Source organism: Mustela nivalis, assembly GCF_964662115.1.
Source record: "Mustela nivalis genome assembly, chromosome: 11".
NCBI classification, from domain to species: domain Eukaryota; kingdom Metazoa; phylum Chordata; class Mammalia; order Carnivora; family Mustelidae; genus Mustela; species Mustela nivalis.
In genome coordinates this window covers 44,589,656-44,606,726 of record NC_139030.1, presented here as the reverse complement: position 1 = coordinate 44,606,726, position 17,071 = coordinate 44,589,656, and the positions used below count along the sequence as shown (strand labels likewise).

General features: G+C 33.0%; 1 protein-coding gene across 6 annotated transcripts in view; it reads right to left on the bottom strand.

Moving 5' to 3' along the window:
* The window catches only part of ATF2 (activating transcription factor 2), an 84,930-nt gene that overhangs the window by 31,921 nt on the left and 35,938 nt on the right, over window positions 1–17,071 (bottom strand). For 3 of the 6 annotated variants that reach the window (XM_082689530.1, XM_082689531.1, XM_082689532.1), the window contains 6 exons: window positions 13,114–13,210; window positions 10,021–10,139; window positions 9,753–9,881; window positions 6,449–6,627; window positions 5,397–5,511; window positions 3,326–3,412 (listed from right to left, as the gene is read on the bottom strand). In XM_082689530.1, the coding sequence (XP_082545656.1) occupies window positions 3,326–3,412; window positions 5,397–5,511; window positions 6,449–6,627; window positions 9,753–9,881; window positions 10,021–10,139; window positions 13,114–13,210 (726 nt within the window). The remainder of the gene's footprint in view (window positions 1–3,325; window positions 3,413–5,396; window positions 5,512–6,448; window positions 6,628–9,752; window positions 9,882–10,020; window positions 10,140–13,113; window positions 13,211–17,071) is intronic. The other 3 variants (XM_082689533.1, XM_082689535.1, XM_082689534.1) reach the window with 1 other exon arrangement.

Here is a 17,071-nt window from a genome sequence, read left to right as displayed (position 1 = left end):
TACCTGGATAGAATGGCAAAGTCTATTTTCACAAAAGAGTCCAATAAGTATGATGTATTAGAAAATGGAAACACCAGACAATCAATATACCAAAGGTGGTAAGTTCCCAAACCACAATGTCATTAAAATAGAAATCAGTAAGATAAAAAGAAAGCCTCCAGATATTTAGGAAATTATATACTTTTAAATAACCCACAGCTGAAAGAAGAAATCACAAAGGAAATTAGAAGATAAATGATAATGAAAATCTAGCATATCAAAACTCGTGAACAAGAAGAAATTTATAGTTTTAAATGCCTATATGGGAAAGATAAAATGACTTAATAATCTAAGCTTCCACTTTCGCCGAAAAAACACAGGCAAATTAAACCCAATTAACCAGAAGGAAGTAAGTACTGAAGATAAAAGTAGCAATCAATGATAGTACAAATACACCATAAAAAAAATAAAGGCAAGCTACAGACTAAGAGAAAATATTTGTAAGATACATGTAACAAAAATTTTGTATTTATTGTATCTAAAGAATTCCTATAACATAATAATAAGAGACAACCCAATTTAAAAAATCAGCAGAACATACCACAAAAGGCATCTGGCAAAATCAGAAATGCAATTGAAACCATGAGATATTCCTACAAACTCCTAGAAATATCTACAATGAAAATACAGACAACACTAAAGGCTGGCAAAAATGTGGAAACAACCAGAATTCCCATACTCTGCCTGTGAGAATGCATACCTCTGGCAAAAGGTCTGGCAGTGTCTTACAAAGTTAAGTGTATAACTACTTTCTTATTCAGTAATTCTACTCTTCAGTAGACAGACCAACTGAAAGTAAGCATTCATAAAAAGAGTTATATAAAAATGTGCACAGCATCTTTATTCACAAAGCTCAGCGCTGAAAACCATTCAGGTATCCACGAACAAGAGAATGGATAAAGAAACTGGTAATTTGTACAATGGAGTATTACTCAGCAATAAAAAGAGGCAAATTATGATATACTCAACAACATGGATAAATCTCACAGACATATGGTTGGCTGGACTCAAGAATATATATTGATTCCATTTGTATGAAATTCTAGGACCAATTGCTGGTGACAAAGATCAGAAGAGCTGGGAAGGTGTATTGACTGGAGAGGGAAATAAACTTTCTGGGTAGATATTAACATTCAATACCATGAGAACAGTGTGAGTTACATTAATACACTTATATATTCAAGTTAAGATTGGTTCATTTCAATGTATATAAATTTTACATTAAGAAGGGCCTATTAAAAAATAATTGAATTGGGTAGGGAATGGTCTGAGGGATAGATAAAACAAGAATGGCAGTTATATTGCTAATAATTGAAGCTGATGATGGGTACATGGGGGTTCATTATACCATAACTGTTTACTCTGTATATGTTTGAGATTTCCCATAATGAAAAGTTAAAGAAAAAAAGGAAATAGACTAATTTCTGAGTCTTTTTATTTAATTAAAACAGGACAATCTTATTTACTACCCCAATTAAAATAGGCAATCACCTAAATATGGTTATTTTACATTAGCAAAATTCTAATAATAAATTTAATTGGACTGTTAAATTTAAGTGGGGCAATCTATGACTCCCCATGCCTCCAACCAATGATGGTTCTCTATATATAAATTTATTTTTAAAGTTATAGCTTTGATTTTTTTTCTAATATAAAAGCACACAAAACACTTTTATTCTTGTTAATTTCCTGGTGACCTAAAAGGAAAAGTTACTGAAGTATTAAGTTTAATAGTTTCTGCAAATATGGCCTACTCTTCTTACAGCCCAAAGTATTTCTTTAATTCAAAAGGACCAAATCAGATTTGTTAGGAATTTGTTAGTATTTTTAGATGCAGTGTACAACTAATTTTTCACTAGTACAGTATGTTTAAAGTAGTAAGTATAAAAAACATTCCCAATGAAGCTTTTCTGCTATTAACTGAAGAGGATTCATCTTAGTATTTCCAAAGCTTTGAGCTAAACATGTTGTTATGTGAAAAAAATTCCGTCTTGGGTTTTCAAAGAGTTCTCTCCCCACAATCAATAACCAGCTAATTTTTATACTCCTCAACCATTGTTCATTCAGATGGTATATTAAATTTTATTGTTAAAGTCATCACATGCCAATTTTAGATTGATTATTTGCTATAATGGAGAACAGAGGTAAAAAAACTTAAAGCTTTGCAATATATAATAGTTTTTATACAAATTTATATTGGTAATAAAGCGCCTAGGACTGAACTTGAATAACAGCTGTATAATAACTATATATTGATTTTTCTAAGGATGCAGTCTTCAGCTGATGTTAAGAAGCCCTGAAGTGTGTGAGGCTATAGAAGGGAGAATTACATGGATTAAGGAGGAAAAAAAAAAAAGAAAAAAGCAGCAGCCAGTTTTAGGTTTTTTTACTAAGGAATTTGGTAGGTTTATGGAATTTGGGCTAAGAGAAACTCTAGAAATAAAAGTTTAATCTTTTTATTTTACAAATAAGGAAACTGAATCTCCTCAAAGTTAAAGTGGTTTGATTAAGAGTAGTGAATAGCAGAGTTAGGATTAAAATTAAAACACATGTCTCCTGTCTCCTTATCTATAACTCATCCCTTAAACAATACTAATTTCTTTTCTTTTTAAAAAAGATTTTATTTATTCATTTGACAGACAGAAATCACAAGTAGACAGAGAAGCAGGTAGAGAGAGGAGGAGGCAGGCTCCTTGCTGAGAAGATAGTCTGATGTGAGGCTTGATCCTAGTACTCTGGGACTTGAGCCAAAGGCAGAGGCTTTAACCCACTGAGCCACCCAGGCGCCCATCAGCACTAATTTCTTAGTGTCAAAACACAACTCAAAAATGTAGTTTTTCTTTATACATTATGTGTAACAATTGCTAACTTGTATATGATTTCAGAATTCTTATTAACACTGTTAAACTAATTTCTGTCACTGTAAAATCCTCTGTACTGCCTTCAGATGATTACATCTAGTTTCAGCTGTAATATTCCTAGCCACCACCAGGAGGAGATTTTGTTTCAAAAGCTACAGCCAAAAAAAAAAAAAAAAAAAAAAGCTACAGACAAACCAATGACAAGAATTAGAACTTAACTTCCAAATCCATCCATTATTTTAAAGTACCACTAACTAGTCACCAGCTAATGGAAACTTCTCCAAATTTTCTAGTTCTTCTATAGTGTGATACTTTCTAAAATTTTATAAAATGTGATCTATATAGTACATCTGAAGTAGGCTTTAATGGACAAACCAGTCAAAAAGGGCTCAAGAAATGTGCAGAACAAGTAAAATCTTGCTTACCATTTTTGCTTCTGACTGTACTGGTTGAGGGGAGGAAGGACCTGGAATTCCTGGGACACTAGGCACCATGGTGACTGGTCGAACAAGCTATACAAAACATATTAAAAAATAATTGCTAGAGAATATATTCAAAATAATGTGCTATATCTGCACAATGGCTGTAAAAACCTGAGAGTTCAGTACAAGAAAACCTTAAATCCCTATTGATCTTCTGTCCTGATTTATCCTTTAAAACTTGTCAATTTCTGAGACACTTCTCTAATCTTTAATTTTCACAAATTTTAAATGGTTTGTTCTTACATAGGACTCATAATATTCAAAGTAATTGATGCAAAATCTCCCAAAGATCTGTCACACTGCCATTTGGATATGAAAGGAAAAAACATCAAAACTTGTGACAATGAGGCTTACAAATACCATCACCATGAATTTTGCTCTTCTATAAAGTATATATGTAATTTCTAAAATATATAAATCATGGTTAATTGATGTATTAATATACTATATAATGATAAAGAAAGAACCTGGTTACCTTTAATAATTTCTCTAAAAATAATAGTCTGGAACAGACTTCTTCATTTTTTAAAAAAACTAATATTAACATTGAGTAATTAATTATTATATAGCTAAATTATCTCTCCACTTTGAGTTTTTTTCATCACATTTACATTTAACAGAATAATCATATAATCTCAAATACAAGGGCAAGAATGCTTCCCTCTTCAAAAATATCCTAAAAAAGAGGAAGTGGTCACCTAATACCTGAGTCCTTATGAAGACACTCAAGGCATTTTAAACAGCAAAGTTCTGTCTGAAGATGATACATTATTTTATAATTACTTCAACCAATCTAATTTTCAAACCTTAGGTTACTTGGAAGAATGTGTTAATAAGAAAGTAAATATTTCACATTAATTTTAATAATTTGTATGGGGATATAACCTCAAATTCTTGGAAGTTATTAGAGGCAGACTTTTAAAAACAATTTTTAAGAGTGATACAATAAATGATTATATTGTATGAATCAGAAATATCTATGTATAAGGTAAATAAAGAAACTTTTTTTTATTACATGAATGAGTATCAAGGCTTGGGTGAATATTCTAGGAAGACAGACTCAGGAAGTGTTACATTGAAATTACTCAGGTGAAAATAAAAATAACGTGTTTTGGAAAATTATGCTAGATGTTTTAATAAGTGATCCTAATGATAAAAACCTGAACAATGAAGACACGTTTGAAGAGTCTGAATAAAACTGTTTTATGAAAAATAAGGTAAAAAATATTATTTCTAACTTAATCAATAGAATGTGCTTTTAAATATTCACTGAATTATTAAGTATTACAAGTAGATGTTTAACTTGTCTGTGACTTCAACCATAATGTATCATCTTCAGACAGAACTTTGCTGTTTAAAATGCCTTGAGTGTCTTTATAAGGACTCAGGTATTGGATACTTTCAAATTTATATATTTAACATGTTCCTCAAGAAACTTTTCTTTTGGATCTTACATCTTGATTTATCTTTCAAAATGGTCAATTTCTCAGAAACATTTGTATTAGCAAAGTGAAGGACTATCTACTGTTTTAGAGTGTTTAGATTTTCACATGTCTGGGCTAGCAAAGGAATGCTGTAAACCCAACATGACCATAAAAGCTCACAAGAGTGTTCTTATAAACAATTCCTACAATAATCAAAATATGGAGATACTGGACATGTATTCTAGAATAAATACTTTCCTAAAGGGAAAAATTTTGTATTAAATTTGAATTCTACAAATCTAGTCAAATTAAAATGTATTAAGTAAGAACTAAATTTCTTAATATTAATAATACAAGGAAAACAAAATTTTTGGAGGATGGAAAAACATTTTCTAACCAATTATGTATGTCTTTAATAAAGAGGTAAGTAAATTCTACTATAAAAACGAGTAAATACTACTAACCACTAGTAAGTTTTTTGTTGGATTCAGTTTCATAAACCAATCAAGCAGCCCTAGGTGTATTTTGTGATTACAAATGTCAGTTTTGGTATGAAGAAAAGATTTAAAGAGTCTGAATCTCAAACTTACTGGGACTGCAGCTGGAACATGCACATTAGAACTTGTAATTGATGCAGGAATAGCAACAGGCATGGTCTGTCCATTAGGAAGATGCAACAGAAGAGGAAATGGGCCTGGTACAGGACTAAGAAAAACAGGAGAAGGAAAATTAAAGAAAAAAAATCCTTATCAGTCATCTATAAAAATACAAGAGCATTTTTATTTCTATTATCATATCATTTTAAAATACATTTCCTAGCCACTGCAAAGCAAACTGTAAAATTTTATTATTTTAAATTGCATCTTAAATGTATAATGTATAAAGCAGTATGAAAAAAACAATAGGGAAAAAAACAGGAAAAGTTATGGATTTACTTGGGACAATCTCTAATGTTAAATGAGAAATTTTTTTTTTTTTTTTTAATGAGAAAAATTTTTATTAGAAGCTCCTGAGGAGCATCTGACTGGCTCAGTCTGTGGAGCATGCGACACTTGATCATGGGGTTATGAGTATGAGTCCCACACTGGGTGTAGAAATTATTTAAAAGTAAAATCATAAGAAAAAAAAAGCTTGAGAGATATGTTTAAGAACAGACAGAAATGTCACCTGATGGAGTAATTTTTGTATTTTGTGTGAAACAGCAGGAAAATAAGAGACCACCTTAAAATCATTCAATGTTGATTTGTTTTTAAAATTAAATTTTAGTTGGGGTGCCTAGGTGGTTCAGTTGGTTAAGTGTATGACTCTTAGATTTTGATTCAGGTCATGACTTCAGGGCTGTAAGATCAAACCTCATGCTAAACACGAACCCTGCTTAAGATTCTCTCTTCCTCTCCCTCTGCCCCTCCCCCCCCAAATTAAATTTCAGATATTTATTTTCTAATCTACAATATTAGGGAAAAAAAACCCAACCCAGTACTTTTTCAAAGCATGCAGATTCACACAGACACACACAGACACACACACACACACACACACACAACTAAGGCCACATTTGAATAATTAAATGCCTGAAGAAAAATTCTGACAAGAAAAGCTTAATTCATAAATAGTTCAATGACTGGCCCAAATCATCACTTACACGATTGGCCTGTTAGAGGATGGTGCCTGGGTGATTACAGTACTTGAGGTTGGTGAAGGTACTGCTTGCTGAATAATTACACTTGAGTCAGAACTTGTTAGCAGTACATTGGGAACCTGTAATGATGCTGGACGAACAATAGCTGATGTGGGCTGTGCAGTTTGTGCCAATGGTATCTCCTATTTAATAATAAGACAGAGAAAGGGTGGGATTTAAAAATATAAGACAATCCATGTAACTTAGAGTGAACAGAATGTAACATACTTCTAAAAACATCGACAGAATATCCTCCCCCAAAGTAAATTTTGGAAGTGGCTATAAAGTTTCAAATGCAATGTTCAATATTTTAATTTAAAAACATCAGAGTACCCCACCCTCCCCAGTACAACTTGTTTTCCTATCAATCCAGAAATAGGCTGGGCGACTTGGCTCTGATTCCATGAGAACTTCTGTAAAAAGTAAAAATATAATTCAGTCTCAGAGAATTATAGAGCTCAAAATTTAGGAGAGATTACCTAGTCCTACTCCATCATTATACTGTAAAAAGAGGAAACAGGTCCAGAGAGACTGGGTTTATGGTTGATACAAATTCAGTAACAGAAATGGTTAAAAAAGTTTTAACACAGTACAAATGTTTACTAATCTCAGGTAGCTACCATCTCCCACTACTCACTGTCTCTCTGTCAAATAAATAAATAAAACCTTTAAAATAAATAAATGAAAATAAATAAAGCAATCTATAGAAAATCAGAGATGGAAGTAGAAACTCCAGTTAGAAGATAACTGTTAATAATCCACATAAAAGAGGATGATGGTATGGAGTAAAGTGGTGACACTGAAGACTGAAGAAGATAAATTAAGGATAATTCAGGGGGTATTTCTGATAAGATTTGCTGTTGCTTTGATGTGACGAAAAAGAGGGGCACCTGGGTGGCTCAGTGAGTTAAGCATCTGACTTTGGCTTAGGTCATGATCTCAGGGTCCCGACATCAAGCTCCCCATTCAGTGGGGAGTCTGATTGTTCCTCTCCCTCTGCTACCCCCAGTTGTGATCTCTCTCTCTCAAGGAAATAAAATCTTTTAAAAAAGAAAGAGGAAAGGAATTAAGGATTCTTGGCTTGAGCAACTAGATGGGATGGAGAGAAAATTTACTGAGACAGAGAAAGAATCAAGAGCTCTGACTTAGAAATATTAAGATGGTTATTAGACATAGAAAGGGAAATGTCACAATAGGAGTCAGAGATGAATATGGAAATCTAGGAGATACCTTGGTTGATATAAGTTTGAGAACCATCAGCATGTAGTTGTTTTTATAAGTTATGAATGTAGAAGAGACCACCTAAGAAGAAAAGTGAGAAAGAGTAGTGAAGGAGGCCCAAACAGACTATGCCTTGCCCAGGGGGAGGTTAGAGACAGGAATGCAGAAAGAAGAATTATCCTTGAAATATGCTAAAACAACAACGAAGAGGGAAAAACTGTTGAGTGTGAAGGGACTAGAAAGCTCTTTAGAAAAAAAGATACTTCTATCACAGAGTTAACAGCATTTCCTGTAACTGTGATAACACTGAAACAATCTTTATATCCAAAAAGAACAGGATAATTTGATATATTAAGATAATATATCAATTAAAACAATTAAAAAAAATTAAAACTTAGTACTTTGGAAATTTTCTAAGGACATGGGAAAGTGTTCATTAATGCTGAATGTCTAAAGCACAATATAAAAGTAAACTAGGATTGGCCTGCCTGGCTGGTTCACTTTGTAGAGTATATGACTCTTGATCTTGGGGTCATAAGTTCAAGCCCCACATTGGGTATGCCACTTACTTAAAAAAATTTTTTTTATTTTTGTTTTAAATTAAAAAATAGGGGTGCCTGGGTGGCTCAGTTGTTAAGGGTCTGCCTTTGGTTCAGGTCATGATCTTGAGGTTCTAGGATCGAGCCCCACATTGGCTCCCTGCTCAGCAGAGAGTCTGCTTCTCCCTTGCCCTCCACTTGTGCTCTGTCTCTAGCTTTCTCGTTCTCCAAAAAATAAATAAATAAAATCTTTAAAAAAATTAAAAAGTAAACTAGGATCTTTGAGTTTTTCTTTGTATCCATCTATTCTTCTAATGAAAATGCATGTATATATCTATGGAAAAATGTTTCAAAATATTAGTAATTTGTATCACTCAATTATGGGCTAACAGGTGATTTTGCTTTTCTTCCTCATATTTTTTCTGTATTCTTAAAGTTTTTATAATGAGACTCACGTCTATAATTAGGAAATGAGGCAAAAAAACCCACAATAGATCTAAGGTCAAAGCATTTATTCCTAAGTAGATCATTAAATGCTTTTTCTGCCTTACTTCTAGATTCCTTGCCATGACAGAAGTCCGTTAATTCATTTACAGTTTTAAAATATCATCATCTAGAAAAAGACACTGTCACTGCCTCTTCATTGTGCCACACACAGTGCCCCATGAGTTCACTGTAAGTGTTTATGAATAAAAAGTGATCAAGAAATACCCATGGGGCACCTGGGTGACTTAGCTGGTTAAGTGCCCAACTCTTAGATTTCAGCTCAGGTCATGATCCTCAGGGTTTTGAAACTGAGCCTGTTGTCAGGCTCTGCGCTGGGCATGAAGCCTGCTGAAGATTCTCTCTCTCCTTCTCCTTCAGCCCTTCCCCACTCCTCTCCCTCTTCCCATCTCTTTAAAAAAAAAAAAAAAAAAAGAACGAACCACAATAATGATTACTCAACACACACTATAGCCCAGAGGTCCCAAGTTACCAAGGTATTCAAGATCTAGGAATGAGGCCCTAAACCACCTACAAAAGGCTTATACTGAGACAGTATCATCATCTTAGTTGGTAATACCAAAGACCCATTGCTGATAATGAGTAACTATTTGTTTAGCCCTTAAAAAGCCTAAACAACCCTGGTTCAAGCAATTTTTAGTTATAAAGAAAAAGCTGTCACTATATAAAAGTGGTGAAGAATAAAACAGCAAAACCCAAAAACTAAATTCACTTTATAAATTCTTGTAGCCTTAAAAAAATAACTTATCTAAAATAACTGCTGTTCTCCCCTATAATTTTTCTGTGTGTAATAAAACACCAATTATCTATAAAGGTGACATTTTCTTTCCCTGAAGTTTCTATGAGTATTCACAGGCTTTCACATAAAAGACTACTATAACCTGATACTCAATTATGTACAACTTATTATATTAACATTTTAGGTAAATCAAATATTTAACTTTACTTGGGATAGTTTTTATACACCACGTTTGTGTTTCTACCAAAAATATAAAATTTCTAACCTTTTCATCACTGGTAGTAGACTCTGGGTGAGGTAAAGGACTATCCTGGTGAGTTGTTTCTACAACTGAGGGCTCCTCAATTTTGCTTCTTATGATGGGTGTTGCAAGAGGGGATAAATCTAGAGGCATCTAAAATATAAACATTAAAGAAAATGTCAGAAGTTCAAAAGATGCCAATCAGTGTATGTAAAATAAGAAAGCAAGAAGTGTAAGCTAGGACAATTGTTTTGTTAGAAGTACTCTTCTAATTTCATGATTAACAACATACTTTTTTAATGTCGTCTTCAGAGGCTTTCTTGAATTCATTCTCAAATGGACTTGCCAGTTCATTAAATAAACCCACTTCTTCACAGTTTTTCAAAAATCTTGTTGGTGTTGGGGTCTGATCTGAAATAAATGTCAAGAAGCAACCACATAGATTTAAATATCATATAGGACCTTAAAATATAGCTAGTAACTTAACAAATTAGCAGGATTGGTTCAGTCAGCTGTTAATTCTCTTTGGAAAGACCTCTTCCTTTAAAGCAAACAAAATTTGGTTAAGTTTTTATTGCAGTTCAAGATATTTCCTCCAACTTTATGAACCATAAAAGTATGAAAAAAGTCCTTCTCGTTCCTTAGTCCAGACCTTCTCTTTTAGTAGAATGACATAAGTATCTTCTACTCAGAGATCAACTACTATCATTATTTAAGGCAGTAAGAATTTTTTAAAATTTATATTATTAAAAATTATGATTGTTTAAAATACATGCAGTTTGGGGAAAACTAGGGCAAGAGCATGTATATTCATTCACTCTAGCTTGGACCTTCCACTAGTGTTCATAATCTATTAGGAAAGCAAGCTTAAGATAAAACAGAATTTTAGGAGGTAGACCAAAATACTACAAGGAAGAAAAAGAAGGTTAAAGCAAGAGCCCTAAAACAAAAACAAACCAAAACAAAACCTCTTTTATCACTATCCACAGAAGCCAGTTTACTATTTTAATGAATTTTTCAAGCTTTGAACTATGGGCTATATAAGAGTTACTTATTTATGGAATGCTCTACTTTAATTTCTAGGCAATAGAGGAATAGTCAACTTTACTTTCTCACAATGTGAAACATTTTAACTATACTTGAATATGTACTCATGTTATATACATTAACACATGTACTGGTTATGGAATAAATACTAGTTAGGGTCCATGTTGAAAAAAAATAGTATTTTTATATGGATTTTGTCTATTTGTCTTATTATTTTCCAGGCTATTTATTCATACTGATAAAAGCTGGTGGCACAGGGCATCAAGTTACAGGTTTTATCAGGAATCTAGTCTAAGCTAAATAAAAGTATAATGACTCCTAATTTAAGATTTTATATAAAATTAAATTCATATTTGTTAAATATTATATCCCCAGAATTGGCAGTAATTAGTATTATTTCATCTTTGCCCCACATGTATCTAGAATATAACATGCTTACTACATATAAATACATTTAACATTATAATGTCATACATATTAGATATAATGTAAGCCTACCTCAAACACTACTAGTATTATCTAAAATTACTAAAGGCATCATTTTACCTATTCGTCTACAACATACATACCCACTAACCCTAAAAAGACTCCTGAAATTTTATTACAGCAAGGGCTCAGAGTACACATATCAGCTTAAGTCCTTTACAGGTGAATTAGTAAACTGAATAGAAATTTGTCTCCTCTGTTCATAGACAAAGGGCTCGTCTATCTCAACAAAAGGCTCCTAATGGGTGGTAAAGGAAGCGAAAAGTCGTACAAATAAAATATACGCATAAACCATTGTTATCAGTGACTACTAGAATGATTAGGTGTGAGAAAAGAAAAGTCAACACAGGCACAACTGTTTAAACATGCAGTGGCTTATGGATATTGATCATCAAATATATACCACACACATCATGCATTACACTTACACAGTAATGCTAAACTACTAATTTCAACATGTTAGTAAAAAAAAAAAAAAAAGGTCAAGTGCTGTGTTTAAATGTGTTCTATTCTTCTACTGTAATAAAGGTAAATCAATAGGAAATTTCTAGAAACCAATCTCAAAACATTTTTGAGTTGAAAAGTTACAGATACTGGTCTAGTGCAATAAATTTCAGACAAGCAAAGACCTTTCATGCCTAGGAGGGTGAACTGCCTAGACTGTTGCTACTTTGTTTGACTACTTTTTTAGGTTCCAGCTCCTAATATCTGATGTACAATATTCTAAAGAAGTGCCTAACTCACTCTTCTCTGCTTCCTTTTACTTATGGAACTAAAGAAATGCTCAACATGCTCTTTCATTTTTCCTAAATAGCTTTTGAAAAATTACCAACTTTGTTAATTCAAACTTTTTCATTATAAAAATCATGATACTGAAAGTACAGGAAAAACCATCTGCCTCATTATCTCTGCAAAGCCTTGCATATGATAATTCAACCTTTATGTTGGGTAATCATTTCAAAATACTAATAATACTCAGATTTCAGGATTAACTCCAGATAAACAGTATAACCCAAACTTCAAAAAGACAAAAGAATAATTTACGGTTGATTTTTGAATACTTATGTGACTCTGTGGTTATGATACAAAAGGGTCTGAAATTTATATAAATATATTACATTTTATATAAAACTTTGTTTTAAAATATACAAAATGCAGTAGAACTATGCATATTATGTGTGAGTCCATATACATAAATGTGTGTACATATATATTTAAATACCAAAAAAGGTGCAGCTAACACAGCATGAAAGGATAATTAAAACAATGCATGAATTTTCTCTTTTCACATATTGTGAAAGATAATCATCTGCTTATATGATACTGTATCTTCACAGGATCAAAACACACAAAAGAGGCACTGACTGAATTTAGGTCCCTTGAGAGTATTTTTACTAACACAGATGTTTTAGTCCCAAAAGAAGTATAAACAAAATTCTAATGAACAAGTCTGCTAAGTGATCTTTCTCCAATAGGAGGAGCTTGACCATTTCCCACCTTCCCACAGCATTTCAAACCAGGTTGTACAAAGCTAAAAGAAACATTGACTAAACATCACATTAGTTCAATTATCAATTAAATGTAAACTTTGGAGATGCAATAAATGCTCCTAGGGTTCTAATTAATTTCCACAATACATTGAAATCTACATTGGAAAACCACACGGAAAAGTGAAATGAATGGTCAGAAGGAAACATGGAAATGTAATGGGTAAAATACATGTTGCCAACATTTACTGTAAATGAAGTAATTGGAGTATCACCAGACTATATTATTTACAGAGAATACACAAAAATTGTGCACATTCCAGGTGAAATATGTATATAAGCTATTAATAAAAGCATATACTAACCAGCCACAATGACACTGTCATTACGTGCTGGACCAAATTTCAGTGTCATCTCATGTTTATGTTTATGGACAGCCAAATGATCCTCGTTGGTAAAACGCTGTGGCAAAAAGTTTTAAAATATAGTTAAGATTTTAAATTTGATCAAATAAGTAAAATGATAAGGAAATTCATTTCCACAACATGTAAAACCACCATTAACAATGAAATAGTTTGTTAACTATAAAAGAATCTATTGTTAGTATAGATAAACATACAAGACTTCAAATACTCATAGAAAACCCATTACCCAAGAATAAGCAATACTGATGTATATTAAGTCACATAAATCATTTGAGAGCGTTTAAAAATAAAATCTGAGGCAAAGAAACTTAATATAAATTTCATTTGGACACTAAAAATAGACAACTATTGATTTTTTTTGCCATATTATAGTAGAAATATGTATTCTATGGTTCAGTGACTTTTGAAGGAAGTACTGTTTTACACAGACTTCAGATTACTTACCACTTTTAAAACAAGAATTCTTATAAAAATATTACTCTTGACAAATTAAGTAGTAAATCAGGTTCTTTATGTTATGTTAAAAAAGAATGCTTTTTTTATAATCCAGTAAAGAAATAGCAACCAATAACAAAGCAGTTCATTTTTAAATGTCTGATATCAACCTTTATGAAGATGCTCCTTATCAAGCAACAATTATAACTGAAAATAAGGAGCACTTACATTTTGTTATTTCAGAGCAATAATTATAAAATGCCAAATTAAGAAACATAAATTCTCTACCCTACATCCTTATAAATGGGGATGTTAAAATTACATATATTTGAACCTGGTTCCCCTAAACTATCAAATGGGACTCCTAAGGTGCCTGGGTGGCTCAGTTAGTTAAGCATCTGAATCTTGATTTCAGCTCAGGTCATCATTTCAGGGTCGTGAGATTGAGCCCAGTGTCGCTGTCAGGGGGCAGGGGCTCATGCTCAGTGAGGAATCCATATGAGATTCTCTCTCTCCTCTTCCTCTCCCCTACCCCTCTCCCAGTTTGTGTGTGCACTTTAAAATATATAATATTAAAAAAAACACCTAACAGATTCCTTATCTTATGGAAATATTACTCCTGGACAAATGAAGTAAATCAGGTTCTTTAGTTACCAAATTAAAAAAAAAATGCTGCTTATAATCCAACAAAGAAAGAACAACCTATATGATAACAAAGCAGTTTATCTTTTTTTTTTTTTAAGATTTTATTTATTTATTTGACAGAGAGAAATCACAAGTAGATGGAGAGGCAGGCAGAGAGAGAGAGAGGGGGAAGCAGGCTCCCTGCTGAGCAGAGAACCCAATGCGGGACTCGATCCCAGGACCCAAGATCATGACCTGAGCCGAAGGCAGCGGCTCAACCCACTGAGCCACCCAGGTGCCCCACAAAGCAGTTTATCTTAAAATAATCCAGCTCTTTCCCTCCCAAGTACTATCTTCCTTTGTTTTATCATTATAAGAATCCTTCCCCAATTTGTAAGAAGTTGTAGTTGTCTTTTAAAAATAGAGTGTTAAATAACAACTCTTAGAGAATGAACATATGTGTAGAGTTTACAGAATAATGTAGGCATTTCATTATTTTCCATTAGAGTTTTAAATATACATGTATTACATTCTACACTGAAAGTATCTTAAATCAAGATTCACTTTATGCCCAAAGAACCTAATAATGGGGGTGCCTGGGTGGCTCAGTGGGTTAAAGCCTCTGCCTTCGGCTCGGGTCATGATCCCAGGGTCCTGGTATGGAGCCCCGCATGGCATCGGTTTGACCACAAATATCCAAATCAAAGAGCAGTCACATATAGAATTGTACAAAACATGAAAATGGTACTAAGACTGATCCTGAGTGAAAAGGTATAGCTAAAAGGGCCCTAAAAAAAAATTCAGGGTCATATGATATTATTGATGTACATGGATAAAATACACTGAAACTGGAACTTGATAAGAGGAGTTTAACCTTAGCTATCACCTGAAATAACTGATTTACCTCTAACAAGGAACTTAAAAAAAAAATAGTCAAAGGCCATCATGTCCAAAGGCAGTCATGAGGAAAAGAGTCACATATAAATATAAATATATATATATATATATATATATATATATGAATGAAATAAATTTTTCAACAAATGTTTATAAAATAGCTACTACTACATGTTAAGATAAAATTTTTGCAGAATCTATGTGAATTGCTTTCTGAGTTTTTATAGAAAAATTATAATGCTGCTACTAGTAATAATATATTAAATATTTCATAATTTCTTTCTTCCAGGCAATTTACAGCACAACTCCAATGCAAAATACACAGTATTTTGTTAAACAACAAGACTTTGAGCATACAGCTGAATAAACAATGGGAAAGACAGTCTAGTAGGATGGATAACCATCCCTCTTATAAAGTTAAAAAGAAAGGGTAACCTGACAGATAGAAGGGAGCTTAAATTTTATAATGAATTTAAGCTCTGATATCTGAGAAATCTGTTTTTTTTTTTAAAGATTTTATTTATCTATTTGACAGAGAGAGATCACAAGTAGGCATAGAGGCAGGCAGATAGAGAGAGAGGAGGAAGCAGGCTCCCCGCTGAGCAGAGAGCCCGATGCGGGACTCGATCCCAGGACACTGAGATCATGACCTGAGCCGAAGGCAGAGGCTTAACCCACTGAGCCACCCAGGCGCCCTGAGAAATCTGTTTTTAGGGCTTGAACACTCACCAGAACTAACTTCCTAAGAAGTCAGTCATTCTGCATTTAATACATGCATTCACATCCATGATACAAATTTTTTTCCTATTTAACAAAATAGGTACAACTAAGTTGTAAAGCTGTAAGGCCAGCAGCTCATTTTACTGCTTCTTTTACTAGTTTAAAGCAATCTGTTCAACATCAGGAAGCTACACACACACACACAATTTACACACCTTTGGTGAAACTTTGCCTAAATAAAATGAATCTTTAACTCCTTTGTAAAACAGCTTATAATGCATAAACATTCTACCTAAGAAATAATTTTCAAAGAAAGACATCACCAAAAGCAAAGATCCTAATAAAACAGAAGCGTTACAATGTCAAATTAATCTTTCACTAAATTATCTCACTTTGTCTCTTTTATCAAATTCAATGGAACATTACTTTAAAACAATACAACAGAACTCTTTCTGTGAAATACCTAATAGCGACTGAGGCATATAAAAACATTTTTTTTTAAAAGATTTTATTTATTTTATTTGACAGAGATCACAAGTAGGCAGAGAGATAGAGGAGGAAGCTGACTTCCTGCAGAGCAGAGAGCCCGCTGCGGGGCTCAATCCCAGGACCCTGGGATTATGACCTGGGCCAAAGGCAGAGGCTTTAACCCATTGAGGAGGCACCCAGGCACCCTAAAAACACTTTTAATAGCAAGAAAAAAACAGCTAAAATTCTTTGCACTAATTTTATAGGTCTCTCTCCAAAATAACACTAACAAAACATGTTTTTAAAAAAATTTAAAATTTGGAAATTAAAATTTAAAATTTGGAATTTAAATTTAAAATTAGGAAATTTAAATTTAAGTGCATTAAAAGTAAAGTTCAAATTTGGAATAATAGCAATACTTATGACAAAAAAATACTGCCACCAAATTGGTGCTTCTAAAAGCAATTCTTTTTTTTTTTTTTTTTTTAAGATTTTATTATTTGAGAGAGAGAGAGATTACAAGTAAGCAGAGAGGCAGGCAGAGGGAGAGGGGGAAGCAGGCTTCCAGCTGAGCAGAGAGCCTGGTGCAGGACTTGATCCCAGGACCCTGATATTATGACCTGAGCCAAAGGCAGAGGCTTAACCCACTGAGCCACCCAGGTGCCCCTCTAGAATCAATTTTTTTTTGAACTGTCGATTTCCTAGGAAATACTATTCACAAAAAATTCTGGGAAATACAGTTTTTTTAGCTTTC